General features: G+C 44.7%; 1 protein-coding gene across 3 annotated transcripts in view; it reads left to right on the forward strand.

Annotated features, from left to right (window-relative positions):
- vwa5b1 (von Willebrand factor A domain containing 5B1) overlaps positions 1-17,940 on the forward strand; it is a 396,694-nt gene that overhangs the window by 95,723 nt on the left and 283,031 nt on the right. For all 3 annotated transcript variants that reach the window (XR_011962666.1, XM_072585920.1, XM_072585921.1), the window contains exons 10-12: positions 4,307-4,509; positions 13,054-13,168; positions 13,604-13,789. Coding sequence is in view for 2 of the 3 variants with exons in the window: in XM_072585920.1 (XP_072442021.1) it covers positions 4,307-4,509; positions 13,054-13,168; positions 13,604-13,789 (504 nt within the window). In the remaining variant the exon portion in view is untranslated. The remainder of the gene's footprint in view (positions 1-4,306; positions 4,510-13,053; positions 13,169-13,603; positions 13,790-17,940) is intronic.

Here is a 17,940-nt window from a genome sequence, read left to right on the forward strand (position 1 = left end):
TGGTTCTCAATGTTGTGCCAACCTGTGAAATCAATCTAAAGTTCATCTAACCTACACTATTCCATTTTCATCTACATGTTTATCCAATGAACGTTTAAATGTCCTTAAAGTTGGTGAGTCTACTACTGTTGCAGGCAGGGCATTCCCCACTCCTACTACTCTCTGAGTAAAGAAACTATCTCTGAATTCTGACCTATATCTATCACCCCTCAATTTAAAGCTATGTCCCCTCATGTAAGCCATCACCAGCTGAGGAAAAAGGCTCTTACTGTCCACCCTATCTAATCCTCTGATCTTCTTGTATGTCTCTAAGTCACCTCTTAACCTTCTCTCTAATGAAAACAGCCTCAAATCCCTCAGCCTTTCCTCATAAGACCTACCCTCCATACCAGGTAACATGCTAGTAAATCTCCTCTGCACCCTTTCCAAAGCTTCCACATCCTTCCTATAATGCGGTGACTCGAACTATATAGAATACTCCAAATGTGGCCACACTAGAGTTCTGTACAGCTGTAGCATGACCTTATGGCTCCGAATAACCCCACCAATAAAAGCTAGCACACCATATGCCTTCTTAACAACTCTATTAACCTGGGTGGCAACTTTCAGGGATCTATGTACATGGACACAGAGATCTCCATGCTCATTCACACTATCAGGAATTTTACCATTTGCTCAGTACTCTGCATTCCTGTTACTCCTTCCAAAATGAATCACCTCACACTTTTCTGCATAAAACTCCATTTGCCACCTTTCAGCCCAGTTCTGCAGCTCATCTGTCCCTCTGTAATCTGCAACATCCTTCAGCACTATCAACAACTCCACCAACCTTAGTGTCATCCACACATTTACTAACCCATCCTTCTACACCCTCATCCAGGTCATTTATAAAAATGACAAACAGCAGTGGCCCCAAAACAGATCTTTGCAGTAAACCATAGTAACTGAACTCCGGGTTGAACATTTCCCATCAACCATCACCCTCTGTCTTCTTTCAGCTAGGCAATGTCTGATCCAAACCACTAAATCACCCTCAATCCCATGCCTCCATATTTCTACAATAGCCTACCGTGGGGAATCTTGTGAAACACTTTACTGAATCCATATAAACCACATCAACCACTTTACCCTCATCGACCTGTTTGGTCACCATCTCAAAGGACTCAATAAGGTTTGTGAGGCACGACCTACCCTTCATAAAACTGTGTTGATTATCCTTAATCAAATTATTCCTTTCTGGATTATTATTAATCTTACCTTTTATAATCCTTTCCAACACCTTACCTACAACCAAAGTAAGGCTCACTGGTCTATAATTACCATGGTTGTCTCTTCTCTCCTTGATCAAGGGAACAACATTTGCTATCTCCAGTCTATTGACGCTATTCCTGTAGACATTAACGACATAAAGATCAAAGCCAAAGGCTCTGCAATCTCCTCCCTAGGTCCCAGAGAATCCTAGGATAACTCCCATCTGGCTCAGGAAACTTATCTATTTTCAAACTTTCCAGGATTGCTAACATCTCCTTGTTAGTCTCACTCCCATCTAGTCTAAATAGCCTGTACCTTCGCATTCTCCTCAACAACATTTGTCTTTTTTCTGTGTGAATATTGATGAAAAATATTCATTTATTGCCTCTCCTATCTCTTCAGACTCCATGCACAACCTCTCACTACTATCCTTGATTGACCCTAATTTTTCTATTGTTATTTCTTTTATTCCTGTTATACCTATAGAAGGCTTTAGGGTTTTCCTTGATCCCAATTGCCAAAGGCCTCACATATCCCCTCTTGGCTCTTCTTAGCTCACTCTTTAGGTTCTTCCTGTTGAACTTATAACTCTCAAGCACCCTAACTGAGCCTTCACATCCCAGCTTTATAGAAGCTTCCTTCTTCCTCTTGACAAGAGATTAAACTTCTTTAGTAAACCATAGTCCCCTCACTCGACCACCTCCTCCCTGCCTGATAGGTACATACTTATCAAGGATCTGCAATAGCTCTTCCTTGAACAAGATCCACATTTCAGTTGTGTCAATCTCCTGCAGTTTCCTTCCCCATCCTATGCATTCAAAGTCTTGCCTAATCACATCATTATTGCCTTTTGCCCAGCTGCAATTTATACCTATCCCTTTCCATCACTAGAGTAAACATAACCAAATTGTGGTCACTAGCACCAAAGTGCGCACCTACCTCCAAACCTAACACCTGACCTGATTCATTACCCAGTACCATCCAATGTGATCTCACCTCTTGTTGGCCTACCTACATACTGTCTAGATTAGAGTGGTGCTGGAAAAGCACTGCAGGTCAGGCAGCATCCAAGGAGTAGGAAAATCCTGATGAAGTGCTTTTACCTGAAACTCGATTTTCCTTCTCCTCAGATGCTGTCTGACCTGTTGTGCTTTTCCAGCACCACTCTGATCTAGGTTCTGATCTCCAGCATCTGCAGTCCTCACTTTCACCTATCTACATACTGTATCAGGAAACCCTCCTGCACACATTGGACAAAAACTGACCCATTTAAAGTACTTGAACTATAGCAGTCAATATTTGGAAAGTTAAAGTCCCCCATTACAACTACCCTATTGCTTTTGCTCCTCTCCAGGATCATCTTTGCAATCCTTTCCTCTACATGTCTGGAACCTTTCAGAGACATCTCAAAAAACCCCAATACTGTGATCTCTCCTTTCCTGTTTCTAACTTCAGCCATACTACCTCAGTAGATGAGTCCTCAAACATCCTTTCTGCCACCGTAATATTGTCCTTGATTAACAATGCCACTCCTCCCCTCTTTTACCACCTTCCCGTTCTTACTGAAACATCTAAACCCCAGAACCTGCAACAACCATTCCTGTCCCGTTCTTTCCATGTCTCTGTAATGGCAGGAACATTAAAGTCCCAGGTACCAACCCATGCTGCAAGTTCACTCACCTTATTCCGGATGCTTCTGGCGTTTGAAGTCTGTCTACTTCAAACACCTTTCTGCCTGCCGGTATACTCCTGTGACCTTGAAACCTTGGTTATGATCTCACTACTTTCAACCTCCTGTATACTGGAGCTACAATTTAGGTTCCCATCCCCTTGCTGAATTAATTTAAACCCTTTCAAGGAGTAGTAGCAAATTCCCCCCAGGATATTAGTACCCCTCCGGTTTGTAGAGGTTCCACCTAACCCAGAATCAGCCCCAATTATCCAGGCACCTGAAACCTTCCCTCCTGCACCATCCCTGTAGCTACGTGTTCAACTCCTCACTATCCCTATTCCTCACCTCACTAGCATGTAGCACGGGTAACAAACCAGAGATAACAACTCAGCTTCCATCCTAGCTCCTTGAATTTCTGCCTTAAATCTCCATCCCTTTTCCTAAACTATATCGTTAGTGCCAATGTGGACCGCAGCTTGGGGCTGCTCCCCCTCCCCCTCAAGGATCCTGAAAACACGATCCAAGACATCTCAGACCCTGGCAACCAGGAGGCATCATACCAATCGCACGTCTCTCTTGTTCCCACATCACCTCCTATCTGTCCCTCTAACTATGGAGTCCCCAGTGACTAATGCTCTGCTCCTCTTCCACTTCCGCCCCCCACACTCCCCCAAACTCCCCCACCTTCCCTTCTGAGCAGCAGGACAGATTCTGTGCCAGAGACCTGTACCCCATGGCTTATCCCTGGTAGATTGTACCCCCCAACAGTATCCAAAATGGTATACTGTACTTGTGATCGAGGGGAACGGCCACAAGGGATCTCTTTACTGTCTGCATAGTCAGTATAATCGGTATAGTTAGTATGATCGGTATAGTCAGTATAATCAGTACAATCAGTAGAACACCACTTCTGCTAACTGCCCTCCAACACAATTCAAAATCAAAAACCTCCTCCAATTCAAATTCTCAAAGACATCACGGTTGATCTGCTCTGGTCCCCTCCCTGCAATATTCGGAATTACTCTGGTACTCTCTATTCAAGAGGCGGCTAGATATAGCACTCGAGGAGAATTGGGTCAAATGGGAGAAAGCAGGATTAGGCTGTTGAATTGGACGTTCAGCCATGATCATGATGAATAGTGGAGCAAGCTCAAAGGGCTAAATGGCCACCTCCTGCTCCTATCTACTTTTCTATGTTTACTCTGTCTGTTATACTCCAGATGAGTTTCACTGGTTCCATGCCTTACTTCGCAGCTATGGGAATAATAATTGATTCAGAAAACACTAACTGTTTGAATAGACCTTTGACAGTAAATAAAACATAAACAGAAATGTTAAAATCCATAGCTCCTAATTACAATGGTTTAAAATAAATCTTTGCAGGAGACACTGGCTGTAGGCTGTGACTATATCAGGAAACTCCGGGCTGACATGGGAGGAACAAATTTACTAGCACCTCTGAATTGGATCTTCCACCAACCAATTCAGAGAGAGCACCCACGGCTGCTGTTTATCCTGACGGATGGCTCTGTCAGTAACACTGGACGAGTGATAGAGTTAATCCGGAATCATGCACGTACAAGCAGGTAAAAAACATCAATCTTTCTGTTCTGTTGCCTTTCTTTTTAAATGGTGCAGATTTATATAAAAATTATCATTTAGAAACTTCAGTTCCACACAGCTGCTAAGCTAAAGTGGAGGCATTGTTTTTATTTGTAAAATAAGTTTTCATTGAAACTCTAACTAGAAATAGCTAGAATTTTACAGTACAGCAATAGGCCTTTCACTCTGACTGGCTCTTGCTGAAATTTAAGTTCCATATATATCTCCTCTCAGCAGACCCTTCCACTATTTCCTCATGGATCAATTCGAGCATTCATCTTAGTTTGATTAGATGAGACTACTTAGTGTAGAGACAGGCCCTTCGGCCTAACAAGTCCACACCAACCCACGCAGACACAGGGAGAATGCGCAAACTCCACCCAGACAGTCACCTGAGGCAGGAATTGAACCCGGGTCTTTGATGCTGTGAGGCAGCAGTGCTAACCACTGTGCCACTGTGCCGCCCACCAGACAATGTTTTGAAAATCTTGATATGTCAATGATCAGAGAAATCTCAAACTGATGTACCCATCGAATGGAATGGGCAAGGGTTGGGGGGGAAAGGGTGGGATGAATTAATTATTTGTCATATTATGACAATGATGAAGAAGACAAACCCTACTGGAACTGCTAGAGAGCAATTGTGTCTCATAAAGGAGCAAACTTGTCTGATCTGGTAACAGTTCCTTCGAAACCTGCTGGATCAAAGCTTTGAAGTAACATCGCCACAAAACCACACCCTTTAATGGTCTTGGAGATATTTTTAAAACTATTTAATATTATTTAAGTTGGGAAAACTGTTTAAAATGTCAAGTCACCACAAAATTGAGTGACAGAATAAAAAAAATCATCCTCAGGTTTGAGTGTAGAGGTGCTTTTAAAAAGAGACACTTGCAATAATCCAGATCCAATAAAATCTATTAACATCTATTCTTGAAGATATATATTCTAGATCATGTTATTATAAAAAAAGGAGGTGGTATTGGGTGTTTTGAAAAGCATGAAAGTCAACAAGTCTCCTGTACCTGATGGGAGGCAGGTGAAGAAATTGCTGGGGACTTGGGAATCTTTGTATCCTCTTTAGACACAGGAGAGGTCACAGAGGACGAGAGAACAGCCAGCATTGTTCCTTTGTGTAATAAGGGCAACAGGGATAATCCGGGTAACTACAGACCAGTGAGCCTTATGTCAGCGGTAAGGAAGTTATTGGAGAAGATTCTTAGGTACAGGATTTGCTCGCATTTGGAAAAATGTTGACTCATTATTGATTGATAGTATGGGTTTGTGCAGGGGAGATCGTATCTTACAAATTTGATTGAGTTTCTTGAGGAAGTGACAAAGATGATTGAAGGCAGAGCGATGGATGTTGTCGACATGAACTTTAGCAAGGCCTTTAACGAGATCCCTCATGGCATGTGGCTTGAATGTCTAATGCAGGAGGGAAGTGTACAGTAAATGGCAAATATCTTAGATCAATATACAGAGGGTTCTAGATGTATAGGTTCACAGTTCCCTGAAAGTGCAATGCAAGTGGATAAGTGGTCACCAAGGAATACTCAGGCTATACAATATCAAAATTGGCAAGTCATATTGCAACTGCATAGAGCTTTAGTTAAGCAACATTTTTGTTTTCCAGACCACTGTAGATGTGAAAACTTTGGAGAGTGTACAGAAATGAGCTGCAGGTACCAGGATGTTTACCAGCCAAACCAATCGTTTCCTGGTTTAGAGGGCATTAGCTATGAGGAGTGATTGGAGAAACTTTTTGTTTGTTTTCATTTGAATGTCAGAGGCTGAGGGGTGACCTGATAGAATTTTATAAAATTGAGAGGCATAGATCGAATGGATAGTCAGAGTCTGTTTCCCAGAAAAGTCAGTTACTGGGGGACGTGGGTTTTAGGTAAAAGTGGGAAAGTTTAAAGGAGTTGTGAAAGGCCGAGTTTTTGCATAGAAGATGGTAAGTGCCTGAAATGTGCTGTCGGAGGAGATGGATACAATAGCAACATTTAAGAGGTAGGGAGTAGAGGATATGGACTGCTTAGAGGCTGGGGTATGTTTAGTTTGGAAAGGTATCATATATTCACACAGCGCTGGTGGGTCAAAGAGCCTAATCTTATGCTGTATTGTTCATTGTTCTTAGTCCTGAGGAAAATGTGTGCAGAGTACTGGGCATGGACACTATGGTCATCATAGATTGACCTACCCAAACAAACCTTTTGGAAATGTAAACTGGAACCAATATTTCAAGGGAGTTTGAGAACTTTTTGAAATTTCTGAAATGGAAGTTGGAATCACCATTACTTTTTCTCTCTGTCTTTCTCTCTTTCGCTCTTTTGCTGTTCTCTCAAAGAAACTGCTCCAGTTCTCACAAAAACAACAGAGAAGATGCATAAGAAACCAAGAATTTTAGAATAATTGCAATGTTCTTTACTGCTGCTGTCAAATGGCTAGTGGGGCACAGCATGAATCAGTCCATGGACCCCACCAATTCATAATCTATATTAATGATTTAAATGAGGGAACTGAATGTAATATCTCTAATTTTGCACGTGACACAAAGTTGGGTAGGAGGGTAAACAGTGAGGAGGATGCAGAAATACTTCAGTGTGATTTGGACAAGCAAATGCAATATATTGTGGTTAAATATAACATGATCCACTGGGAGTGTAAACAGAAGACAGATTATTATCTGAGTGATGATAGATTGGCAAAGGGGAAGGTGTAATGAGACCTCGGTGCCTTATACAACAGTCACTGAAAGTAAGCATGCAGGTATAGCAGATGGTGAAAAAGACAAATGGTATGTTGGTTTTCATAGCGAGAGGATTTGAGTACAGGACCGGGGTGTCTTGCTGCAATTGTACACGGCCTTGGTGAGAGCAGATCTGGAGTATTGTAGTCCTTTTGATCCCTTTATCTGAGGAAGGATGTCCTGGCTATAGAGGGAGTGCAACGTGCTAGAACATAGGCTTCAAGGATGTCCAAAAACTTTCTTTTTATGGAAATCTGCCCTCTTTATGATGGAGTCTGGAAAAGTGAACCATCACCGTGTTCCCCTGCTCCATGAGTCGCAATATAAAATAAGAATACTTTTTCCAGCTATCTAGATGACAAATTAGATAACATATCTAAGGTAGGACGAAGAACATGTGAAGAAAATATAGAATATTAATGCATTCTAGTAGAACTATTTGTAATAACAGAGAGAGAAATGAAAGGTAAGCTAAATTATTGAGCTGCCAGAGGAAGTGGTGGAGGTTGGTACAATTGCAACATTTGGAAGGATATGGGCCGAGTGCTGGCAGGTGGGACTAGACTGGGTTGGGATATCTGGTCAGCACAGGTTAGACTGAAGGGTCTGTTTCCATGCTGTACATCTCTATGACTCTATGACTCCATATTATTTTGTCTATTTTCACCAATGAAGATACAAGAAATCTCTCAGAATTAGAATGATTATGGAGAATGGGGAGTTGAAGGCAATTATTATCAATAAGAAGGTTACATTGAAGAAAGTAATGGCGCTGAAAGTTGATAAATCTCCAGAACTTTACAGTCTACATATTGGAGTGTTGAAGGAAGTGGTTACAGTTATTGAAGCATTGTGATTATCTTAAAAATATCATATTCCCACAGTTTGGATGCTTGCAAATGCCACTATTCAAGAAAGGAGCAAAAGAGAAAATAGAGAGCTACAGGCCTATTAGTCTCATCAGTCACAGAAAATGTGCTCAAATCTATCACTAAGGACATTTTAAATTGGCACTTGGATAGAGGTTATCTGATTGGATATTTTCAGCATGGATTTGCAAATAGGAAATTGTGTTTGACAAACGTTGAAGATTTTTGGGGATTTTAACTAACAAAATTAACAACAAAAGAATTAACGGAGGTACCATCTTTTGTATTTTCAAAAGGCTTTTGATAAGGTCCTCCACAACAGGTTGATTAGAGAAATTAAAGCAAGTGGTACTGGAGGTAATGTACTGGCATGGATTAATGACTCGAGATGTAGGTTTGCTCCATGAGTTGAAAGATTAATTTCCAGATGTTTCGTCACCCTACTAGGTAACATCTTCAGTGGGCCTCCGGGCAAAGCACTGCTGGTATATATAAATAGAAAGCAGGAATTATCAGCAGTGCTTCGCCCGGAGGCTCACTGAAGATGTTACCTAGTAGGGTGACGAAACGTCTAGAAATGAACCTTCCAGCTCAGTGAGCAAACCTACATCCAGAACCTCCACCTGAGCTACAAATCTTCTCAAACCTCGCTGGATTAATGACTGTCTAACAGAGAAAAAGGAGAGTTGAACTAAATGGGTCATTCTTGCTTTAACAGACTGACTAGTGGAGCACTGTAAAATCAGTATTTGGGCCTCAGCTGTTCACGATACAAATCGATGATTTGGATGTAGAGATCAAATATAATATTTCCAAATTTGCAGGTAATACAAAGCTCAGTAAAATGTGTGTGGGGAGAAAGATATAAAACATTTTCAGGATTGGATAAGCTTAGTAAATAGACAAGATGGGACGTAATGTAAAAAAATGTGAAGTTAAAGGAAGAACATATGTGGACAGTAATTCTTAAATGGTGAGAGGTTGCAAAGTGTAGTTGGTGCAAAGGGACCAGGGTGTCCTATAGGCTTTGGTGCAGTGAGCTAATGGAATATTAATCATTGTTGGAAGAGGATTTAAGTTCAGGAGTAGTTAGTTAAATTCAGAAGACTTGCTACAATCGTATAGGAACTTGGTTGAATCTCACTGAGAGTATTGTATGTAGTTTTGGTCTCCTTATTGCCACAGAGGGGATGCAAAAAAGATTTACCTGAGGGGGCCTGGTTCTCTATGGATAAACTAGGCCTCTATGGAGACTGAACACCAAGTATGTGCTGTGGGATGTGTATTTACTGCCTTCAGGAGTGGACTCTGCCTTTGGTTGTGGACTCTTTTTTTCTGACAGTGCATTCTGCAGACTGGAGTGGACTCTTTTCCTGCGAATGGACTCTGTACCAGAAAGGACTGTTTGTTGGTAATTGTATCTTGTTACTTGTTGGGTTTATCACCTGCACTGTCTTGTCTCTGAGTCTGGCAAGTCTCACTGAGCTGGGAGGCTTATAGGTCATCACGAAAGCCGGAGAGTGGGTAGGCTGTTCTGAGGCGCTGTCATCCTGAGAAGGAGTAATTGGGACGAGATGTCCTAGAGGTGGTCAGAGGGTGTGTCAGGGCAGACTGAGAGCTGGAAGGGGTGAAGGGGCGAAGGGGCAGGGTGCCTTTTGAGTGGCCGGAAGGTGGGAGGGATGGGTGGTTTGCTGGGTTGCCAGGGGTCTGTGATATACGCACTGTTTTATTGTTCAGTTTATCGGACTGTCTGTATGTGATTGTTTACAGTTTCTTTCTTGATTGATGTAAGGTGGGATTTGAGGTTTGTCCTCGTTTCCCTGTGAATTGATTGAATGGTAGGGTTTGGGGTCTGGCTTTGCTGCCCCTTTCCCCTGTAAATTGATGTTACTTGTATACAGTTAATGTTAACTGTGTTTGTAATTTGTACTGGTTAATGAAATATGAAAAACAGGTGTCTCAGTCTCCTCACCCAGGGACTGGCTCTGAGCTAGCTGGTCAGAGTTCTTATACTGTCTGTATCAATAAGTGAAGGAATACCAGCCTCTGTTCAGTTATTTCAGGATATAGATATCTCAAAGTGGTGGAGTTTAATGTAGGAAAATGAGTCATGCACTTTGGTATGCAAAATCTAAAAGCACACTATTATTTTAATGGAGACTGCAAAGAACGCACTGTGCAGAGAGATGTGGCTGTTATTGTGCAGAAAACAATAAATGCTAACTTGCAGGAAAGAGAGTTTTTTCCAGATTAAAAGCATCAAGGGAAGGTGTCATGATTTATTTGATTTGCAGAGTGGGCTGGAAGGGCTGAATGGCTTCCTCCTTTTCCTAATGAGGTGGTGAACCAGCTGGGTGTGGAGTGAGTTGTTGCTACCTGTCCTTTTTTGGGCTGTCTGCATCAGGCCATGATTGGGGTTAGCTGGCCATTGGCTAAACACACAGAGGATGAGTGAATGCACAATGGGCCTGATCAAGGAGGTTGCCCACGAGTGGAAGTGTGGCTGAGAAGACAGGGTGAAAGGGCCAGAAAGCTCACTGCACCATTCATTCAGTCTCCCAGAAAGTTCCTGTCTTGCAGAGAGTATGCATGAGGAGTTTCTTTAGATCTGGAGCATCACCTTTTGATCTGGAAAAATAATGGAGTGGCATTGACTTCCTGAAACTCCTGCCACATACTTGTCTTGCTTCTAATGCATGCATATGTAATGAGCTGCTGACTGGGTGATAGTGCAAGATAGCCGTTCACTTCCACAGCCACCACCAAACCCAGAATTCCTGAGAAGATTCTCCCCATTGTCTCAAGCCTCATTTTCTCATTAATGACAAAGTTTCCAAAGATAATGCAGAATTTAACCAAAGGTGTCATGAATAAAACAGTGATTCACATCCAGCCTGTGGTACATTGACCTGGGTTTATTGGTCCCTGAGCAAGCATGCAAAATAGATTAGCTGCCTAACCCACCATCTTTGCAGCCACCCTAAAATCGCCTTCACAATACACAAGGTAGACAGGTGCCAAAATTAGCAGCTCTCCTGCCATATTGAAATGTATAATGAACAGTCAGTGACACATGTTGACAATTCCATTGACCTGGGATTGTGCCATTTGGCTGATAGGGGGTGGTGGGCAGGCTACTTTCTGTGCCAAATGGAAAGGGCAGGAAGAAAGAGGGTTGTGTCCTGCACACATCAGTGGTACCCAGAAGAATAGGCCTGGGTGTGTTACTCTTTGGAGGGTCAGTGTGGATGTGTTGGGTTGAATGGACTATGCCACACTGTATGATTCTACCCACAAGATGTCACAGTTTGCCTTGTTTCCACATTTGCCTACCCTCTAAAGTTTCCCCTTTCACTGGATACAACCTTATTAACTGTGGGCAATGCTTATGAAGCCAGTGCCTTCTGAGACAGTCTGTTTAAAAATCTCAATAAAATAAACGTAAAATAGAATCAGGCTACTGTGTGGAGGAGTTGGGGGAGTATATTCACAGGATGGGTTTTGGTTGTGCCCCCACACAGGCAGGCTCAGGATTAGATATGCTGTCAGGAATGGCATGCCATTCTGACTATCACTTGTTAGTTGCCTCAAGGCAGTTGAACGGATCTTCCACTGCATCAGGAAATTGACTGAAAAGTCCTATATGGCCTCCATTAGCCATCTTCAACAAGCCCAATGTCTACTTGCCTGAAACAGGTGGTCAGCCCTCCCGAGTCTGGACCCACAGTGGTCAAAATTATGTTGAATACATCTTCAAAAAGCAGATACTCTGACTAGCGTCAGTGACCTTTCCCATACTTGGGAATTCCTGGCCATAATTTTCTGTTCCTCGTCCAAACAGCAGAAGCACTGAATCGACCTGAAATGGTTTTACCATCACATTCCCAACATTTGACTCTAGGTGATGTTAATAAGAGAGAAAAATAGGACAGAATTCTTCATTTCCTGATTGAGGGCTTTGCATTTGGGGTGCCAGGATTGGTGTAATTCTCTAAGTGGCTGCTCCCCATTTTCACCAATTTGTCTCCAATATTGTTTGTATTGAGAGGGGCTATGGCAACTTGTCTATGTTCACTCCAGTAAAGGCCCTCAAGTGGCCAATAATTGCAGCTGATGGGAAGAGTTCAGGAGCAGAAGCTGAGCAGTTTAGTCTGCTTGGGCCTTGGGCAGGTATCCCCTCAATGACTCACGCTCCACACTGGACATTTTCTCTCAAGGTCTACCCAGTAGCTACTCTCTCTGCCAGCCTCTCAATTAAAGACCCTCTCTCCATCTCCACACCCCCTCCTGGCTCTCTCAACTTCCTCCCATGCAAAACCCCCTACTCAGTCCTGGGACTCAAAGATAAAGACTGTTTAGCATCTGACTGTAGTGCTAATCCTTGCTTCTATCCTGGGACTGCACAGTTTCCAGCCATTCAGTCTGAAATACTTTTGAAGTGTTGTCAAATTGTTTTCAGCAATATGATAACATCAGAAAATCTACTTTATTTCAGTAAAAATACAGCACACATTAGCCCGGGCATTCAAGTAATTGCTCAAAAGTGGACAATTAATTAAATGCTGCAATTTAAAACAAACAGATACATTGCAAGATCAGCTTCTTATGTTGAAAGAGTTTATACCTTTAAAAGTAATAATTTCATTTTAACCTAATATTAATTAATTATATGTGAATTTATCAGTTCAGAATACTGATAATGGCAAATTAATACACTTGATTTTGTTTTTGGGAATGTTGTATTTGGGTAGTTAGGAATGTGGAACACTCACTGGATCTTTCATTCTTGTTCCATTTCTATTTCTGGCAGAGAGATTGGAAGAGAATGGAAAGACCTAGCCCAGTGTATTTTCTGTATGACAGAATATACTTTTGCAAATAAGTCCCTCACTACCTTTTGACCACAGGTGCTATACTTTTGGAATTGGACAGAGTACTTGCAGAAGATTGGTTCAGGGATTAGCCTCTGCTTCCAAAGGAGCAGCAGAATTTCTCGCAGAAGGGGAAAGGTTACAGCCAAAGGTACAAAATAAATATTTTAAAGACATTTACTGAGAATGGTTCAACTGTTATTGACTAAACATGGAAATAATAAGTTGGAGATTCAGCCAAATCAGATTTCAGCTTCACAAACTAAAAATTACATTTATTCTGGTTAAAATTAAATTTAATTGTTGTAAATGATTTCTAACAATGACAGTAGGTATTTAAAACACAATCAATTTGTGAAAAAATACAGACTGAAGAAAAGACTAACAACGGTTCTAACAATTTTCCCATCTGAGCTCTAGCCTTGTTAAAATGCCTGACTGGAATTATCTGGTGGTTACCTGGTTGTCTCTCCCTGTCATGACTTTAGCATCAGTGTCAAATAGGAATGAGATAGAGCTTTTTCATTTCCAGGATTCGATGTACAAATTAGACAGAGAATAATTAACTAATTTTCTGTTTTGGTAGATGATAAAATCACTGAAGAAAGCAATGGCCCCTGTTCTCAGTGATATCACCATAGAGTGGTTCTTTCCTTCAACAACTGAGGTACTCCTTTCACCAGCGGAACCAACTTTCTTATACCCTGGAGACAGACTAATTGGATATTGCGTAATGTGCGACACATCAAGGTATCATGCTAATCTCAAATCAGTAAGTATGAAACTTCACCCATTTTGGTATGATATTAAAATCTGTCAGCCTTGCAGTGGCCTGATTAAACCTAAAGCAGACAATGTGCACTGATTTCTCAATGTTTAGGGCTCTAATTCTGAACTGCCTATGAATTAAGACTCACATTATTAGAAGAGACCAAAAGGTCTATTGTGTGTTACAAATGCAATCTAATTGTGCACACATTCTTAAATGTGCTGTAAAGCCCTCTTAGGGTGTTTAAAGGTTCTGGCCTAGCTAATAATAGCACACGACTGCTTGGGTACCGTTCCACTTGATATGGTGTAGTTTTATTGTGCTAACAATTGTACAATCTCATCATGACACTGATGCTTTGAGATCTTGCAAACCAAGGTCTGTCTCATTTCACCTGGCACATGGTCTGGAGCAGGTGACCAATCTGCTCAACATACCTGCAGCGGTGAATTGTTTACCAGTCTTTCCTTTGTACCCTTTCCCTTGCTATGACTGTGCCTTATAAGGTAACTGCAGAAAATGTGTTGCTGGAAAAGTGCAGCAGGTCAGGCAGCATCCAAGGAGCAGGAGAATCGACGTTTCGGGCATGAGCCCTTCTTCAGGAATGAGGAAAGTGTGCCCAGCAGGCTAAGATAAAAGGTAGGGAGGCAGGACTTGGGGGAGAGACTTTGGAAATGCAATAGGTGGAAGGAGGTTAAGGTGAGGGTGATAGGCCGGAGTGGGGTGGGGGCGGAGAGGTCAGGAAGAGATTGCAGGTTAGGAAGGCAGTGCTGAGTTTGAGGGATTTGACTGAGACAAGGTGGGGGGAGGGGAAATGAGGAAACTGGAGAAATCTGAGTTCATACCTTGTGGTTGGAGGGTTCCTAGGCGGAAGATGAGACGCTCTTCCTCCAACCATCGTGTTGTTATGGTCTGGCGATGGAGGAGTCCAAGGACCTACATGTCCTTGGTGGAGTGGGAGGGGGAGTTGAAGTGTTGAGCCACAGGGTGGTTGGGTTGGTTGGTCCGGGTGTCTCAGACGTGTTCTCTGAAATGATCTGCAAGTAGGCGGCCTGTCTCCCCAATATAGAGGAGGCCACATCGGGTGCATCGGATGCAGTAAATGATGTGTGTGGAGGTGCAGGTGAATTTGTGGCGGATATGGAAGGATCCCTTGGTGCCTTGGAGGGAAGTAAGGGGGGAAGTGTGGGCGCAAGTTTCTTGCGGTTGCAGGGGAAGGTGCCGGGAGTGGATGTTGGGTTGGTGGGGGTTGTGAACCTGACGAGGGAGTCATGGAGGGAGTGGTCTTTTTGGAATGCTGATTGGGGAGGGGAGGGAAATATATCCATGGTTGTGGGGGCCGTTTTGAGGTGACAGAAAGGACGACGGATGATACGCTGTACATGGAGGTTGGTGGGGTGGTAGGTGAGGACCAGTGGGGTTCTGTCCTGGTGGCGATTGGAGGGGCGGGGCTCAAGGGCAGAGGAGTGGGAAGTGGAGGAGATGCGGTGAAGGGCATCGTCGATCACGTCTGGGGGGAAAATGCGGAAAAGGTGGGGGGGTGAAGAAGAAGGAGGCCAACTGGGTTGTACGGTTTTGGAACTGGTCCTCCTGGGAGCAGATGCGGCGGAGACGAAGGAATTGGGAATATGGGATTACGTTTTTGCAGGGGGCAGGGTGGGAGGAGGTGTAGTCTAGGTAGCTGTGGGAGTCAGTCGGTTTATAGTAAATGTCCGTGTTGATTCGATCGCCCGAGATAGAAATGGAAAGGTCTAGGAAGGGGAGGGAGGAGTCTGAGACTCCTGGTCCAGGTGAATTTGAGGTCGGGGTGGAAGGTGTTGGTAAAGTAGATGAACTTTTCAACCTCCTCGTGGGAGCACGAGGCAGCACCGATACAGTCATTGATGTAGCGGAGGAAAAGGTGGGGGGTGGTGCCAATGTAGCTGCAGAAGATGGACTGTTCCACATATCCTACAAAGAGGCAGGCATAGCTGGGGCCCATGCGGGTGCCCATGGCTACTCCTTTGGTTTGGAGGAAGTGGGAGGATTGGAAAGAGAAGTTGTTCAGGGTGAGGACCAGTTCAGTCAGTCGAAGGAGGGTGTCAGTGGAAGGGTATTGGTTGGTACGGCGGGAAAGGAAGAAGCGGAGGGCTTTGAGTTCATCGTGATGGGGGATGGAGGTGTACAGGGACTGGATGTCCATGGTGAAGATAAGGCGTTGGGGACCGGGGAAGTGAAAATCATGGAGGAGGTGGAGGACGTGGGTGGTGTCCCGAACGTAGGTGGGGACGTCTTGGACTAAGGGGGACAGGACCGTGTTGAGGTATGCAGAGATGGGTTCGGTGGGGCAGGAGAAGGCTGAGACAATGGGTTGGCCGGGGCAGTCAGGTTTGTGGATTTTGGGCAGGAGGTAGAAACGGGCAGTGCAGGGTTGTGGGACTATGAGGTTGGAGGCGCTGGATGGGAGATCCCCTGAGGTGATGAGGTTATGGATGGTCTGGGAGATGATGGTTTGGTGGTGGGAGGTGGGGCCATGGTCAAGGGGGCAGTAGGAGGTGGTGTCCGCAAGCTGGCGTTTAGCCTCAGCGGTGTAAAGGTCGGTGCGCCAAACTACCACCGCACCTCCCTTGTCTGCCGGTTTGATAGTGAGGTTGGGGTTGAAATGGAGGGAGTGGAGGGCTGCACGTTCCGAGGGTGAGAGGTTGGAGTAGGAGTAGGTGAGAGGTTTGGAGAGGTTGAGGCGGTTAATGTCACGGCGGCAGTTGGCTATGAAGAGATCGAGGGCGGGTAAGAGGCCAGCACGGGGTGTCCAGGTGGATGGGGTGTGTTGGAGGTGGAAGAGGGGTCGTCAGAGGGTGGGGGAGAATCCTGGTTGAAGAAGTAGGCGCGGAGATGAAGGCGGCGGAAGAATTGTTCGACGTCTCGCTGTGTGTTGAACTCGTTAATCCGAGAGCGTAGGGGAATGAAGGTGAGCCTCTGCTGAGGACTGATCTTTCATCCTCAGAGAGGGATAGTTCTGGAGGGATGGTGAAAACATGGCAGGGCTGGGAGCTAGGACCTGGTGTGGGGCTGGAGCTGGGAGTGGGGGCAGGGTTGGGCGTGGGGGCAGGGATGGAGATCGGCGTTGGGGCGGGGTTAGGCGTACAGGCGGAGATCGGTGTGGGGGCTGGGTTAGGCATGGTGATGGAGATCGGCGTGGGGGGCGGGGTTAGGCATGGTGATGGAGGTCGGCGTGGGGGGCGGAGACGCAGGTTAGTGATGTCACTGGGGGCGGAAGTAACTGTGGCGACTATAGAAACGGTGTTATTCCCGATAGCCGTGGACCCCGCGGAGGCCGCGAATCTCTCGGTGATGGTCTTCCTGGCGATCGTGGAGGTGGTTGTCTGGGCGGCGATCGCGGAGGCTGCGAGGTCGGTGGGGGTGGAAGTGACGTCATGGTTCACGGCGGCGGTTGCTGCTGTGGTCGCTGCAGCGGCCGCGTGGTTAATGGCACCGGAGTGATTTCGGAGGCCGATGGAAGATTCTGGAACAGTTGAGGAACCCAGAATGTGGGGGTAAGTACATGAAAGGTTTTGGTACTTACTGTCTTTGATTTCCAATATGGCTAGGAAGAACTGTTTGTTTAGTGAATGGATTCTTCTGTGGATGAAGAACAGTAGAGGTCCTTTGCAGATCTGTGAGAGTGTTGTCCTGAGCTGGGGTAGGGCTAATTGCAGGGAATGTAGGTAGCGGTGCATGGCTGCAAGTGTGGAGCGGAGAATCCGGAGGGAGCTCTGCTGCTGGAGGCTTCGGATTTGTTGGGACTGTTCCACATATCCTACGAAGAGGCAGGCATAGCTGGGGCCCATGCGGGTGTCAGCAACAGACCTCCTTCTGGATCCTCCGCACCGCCTGTTCCTACCTCCTGCCCAAAATCCACAAACCTGACTGCCCCAGCCGGCCCATTGTCTCAGCCTTCTCCTGCCCCACCGAACTCATCTCTGCTTACCTCGACACGGTCCTGTTCCCCCTTAATACAAGAACTCCCCACCTACGTTTGGGACACCACCCACGCCCTCCACCTCCTCCATCATCCACTTTACCAACACCTTCCACCCCGACCTCAAATTCACCTGGACCAGGAGTCTCAGACTCCTCCCTCCCATTCCTCAACCTTTCCATTTCTATTTCAGGCG

This window comes from Chiloscyllium punctatum, chromosome 16 (genome assembly GCF_047496795.1).
Source record: "Chiloscyllium punctatum isolate Juve2018m chromosome 16, sChiPun1.3, whole genome shotgun sequence".
Lineage (NCBI taxonomy): Eukaryota > Metazoa > Chordata > Chondrichthyes > Orectolobiformes > Hemiscylliidae > Chiloscyllium > Chiloscyllium punctatum.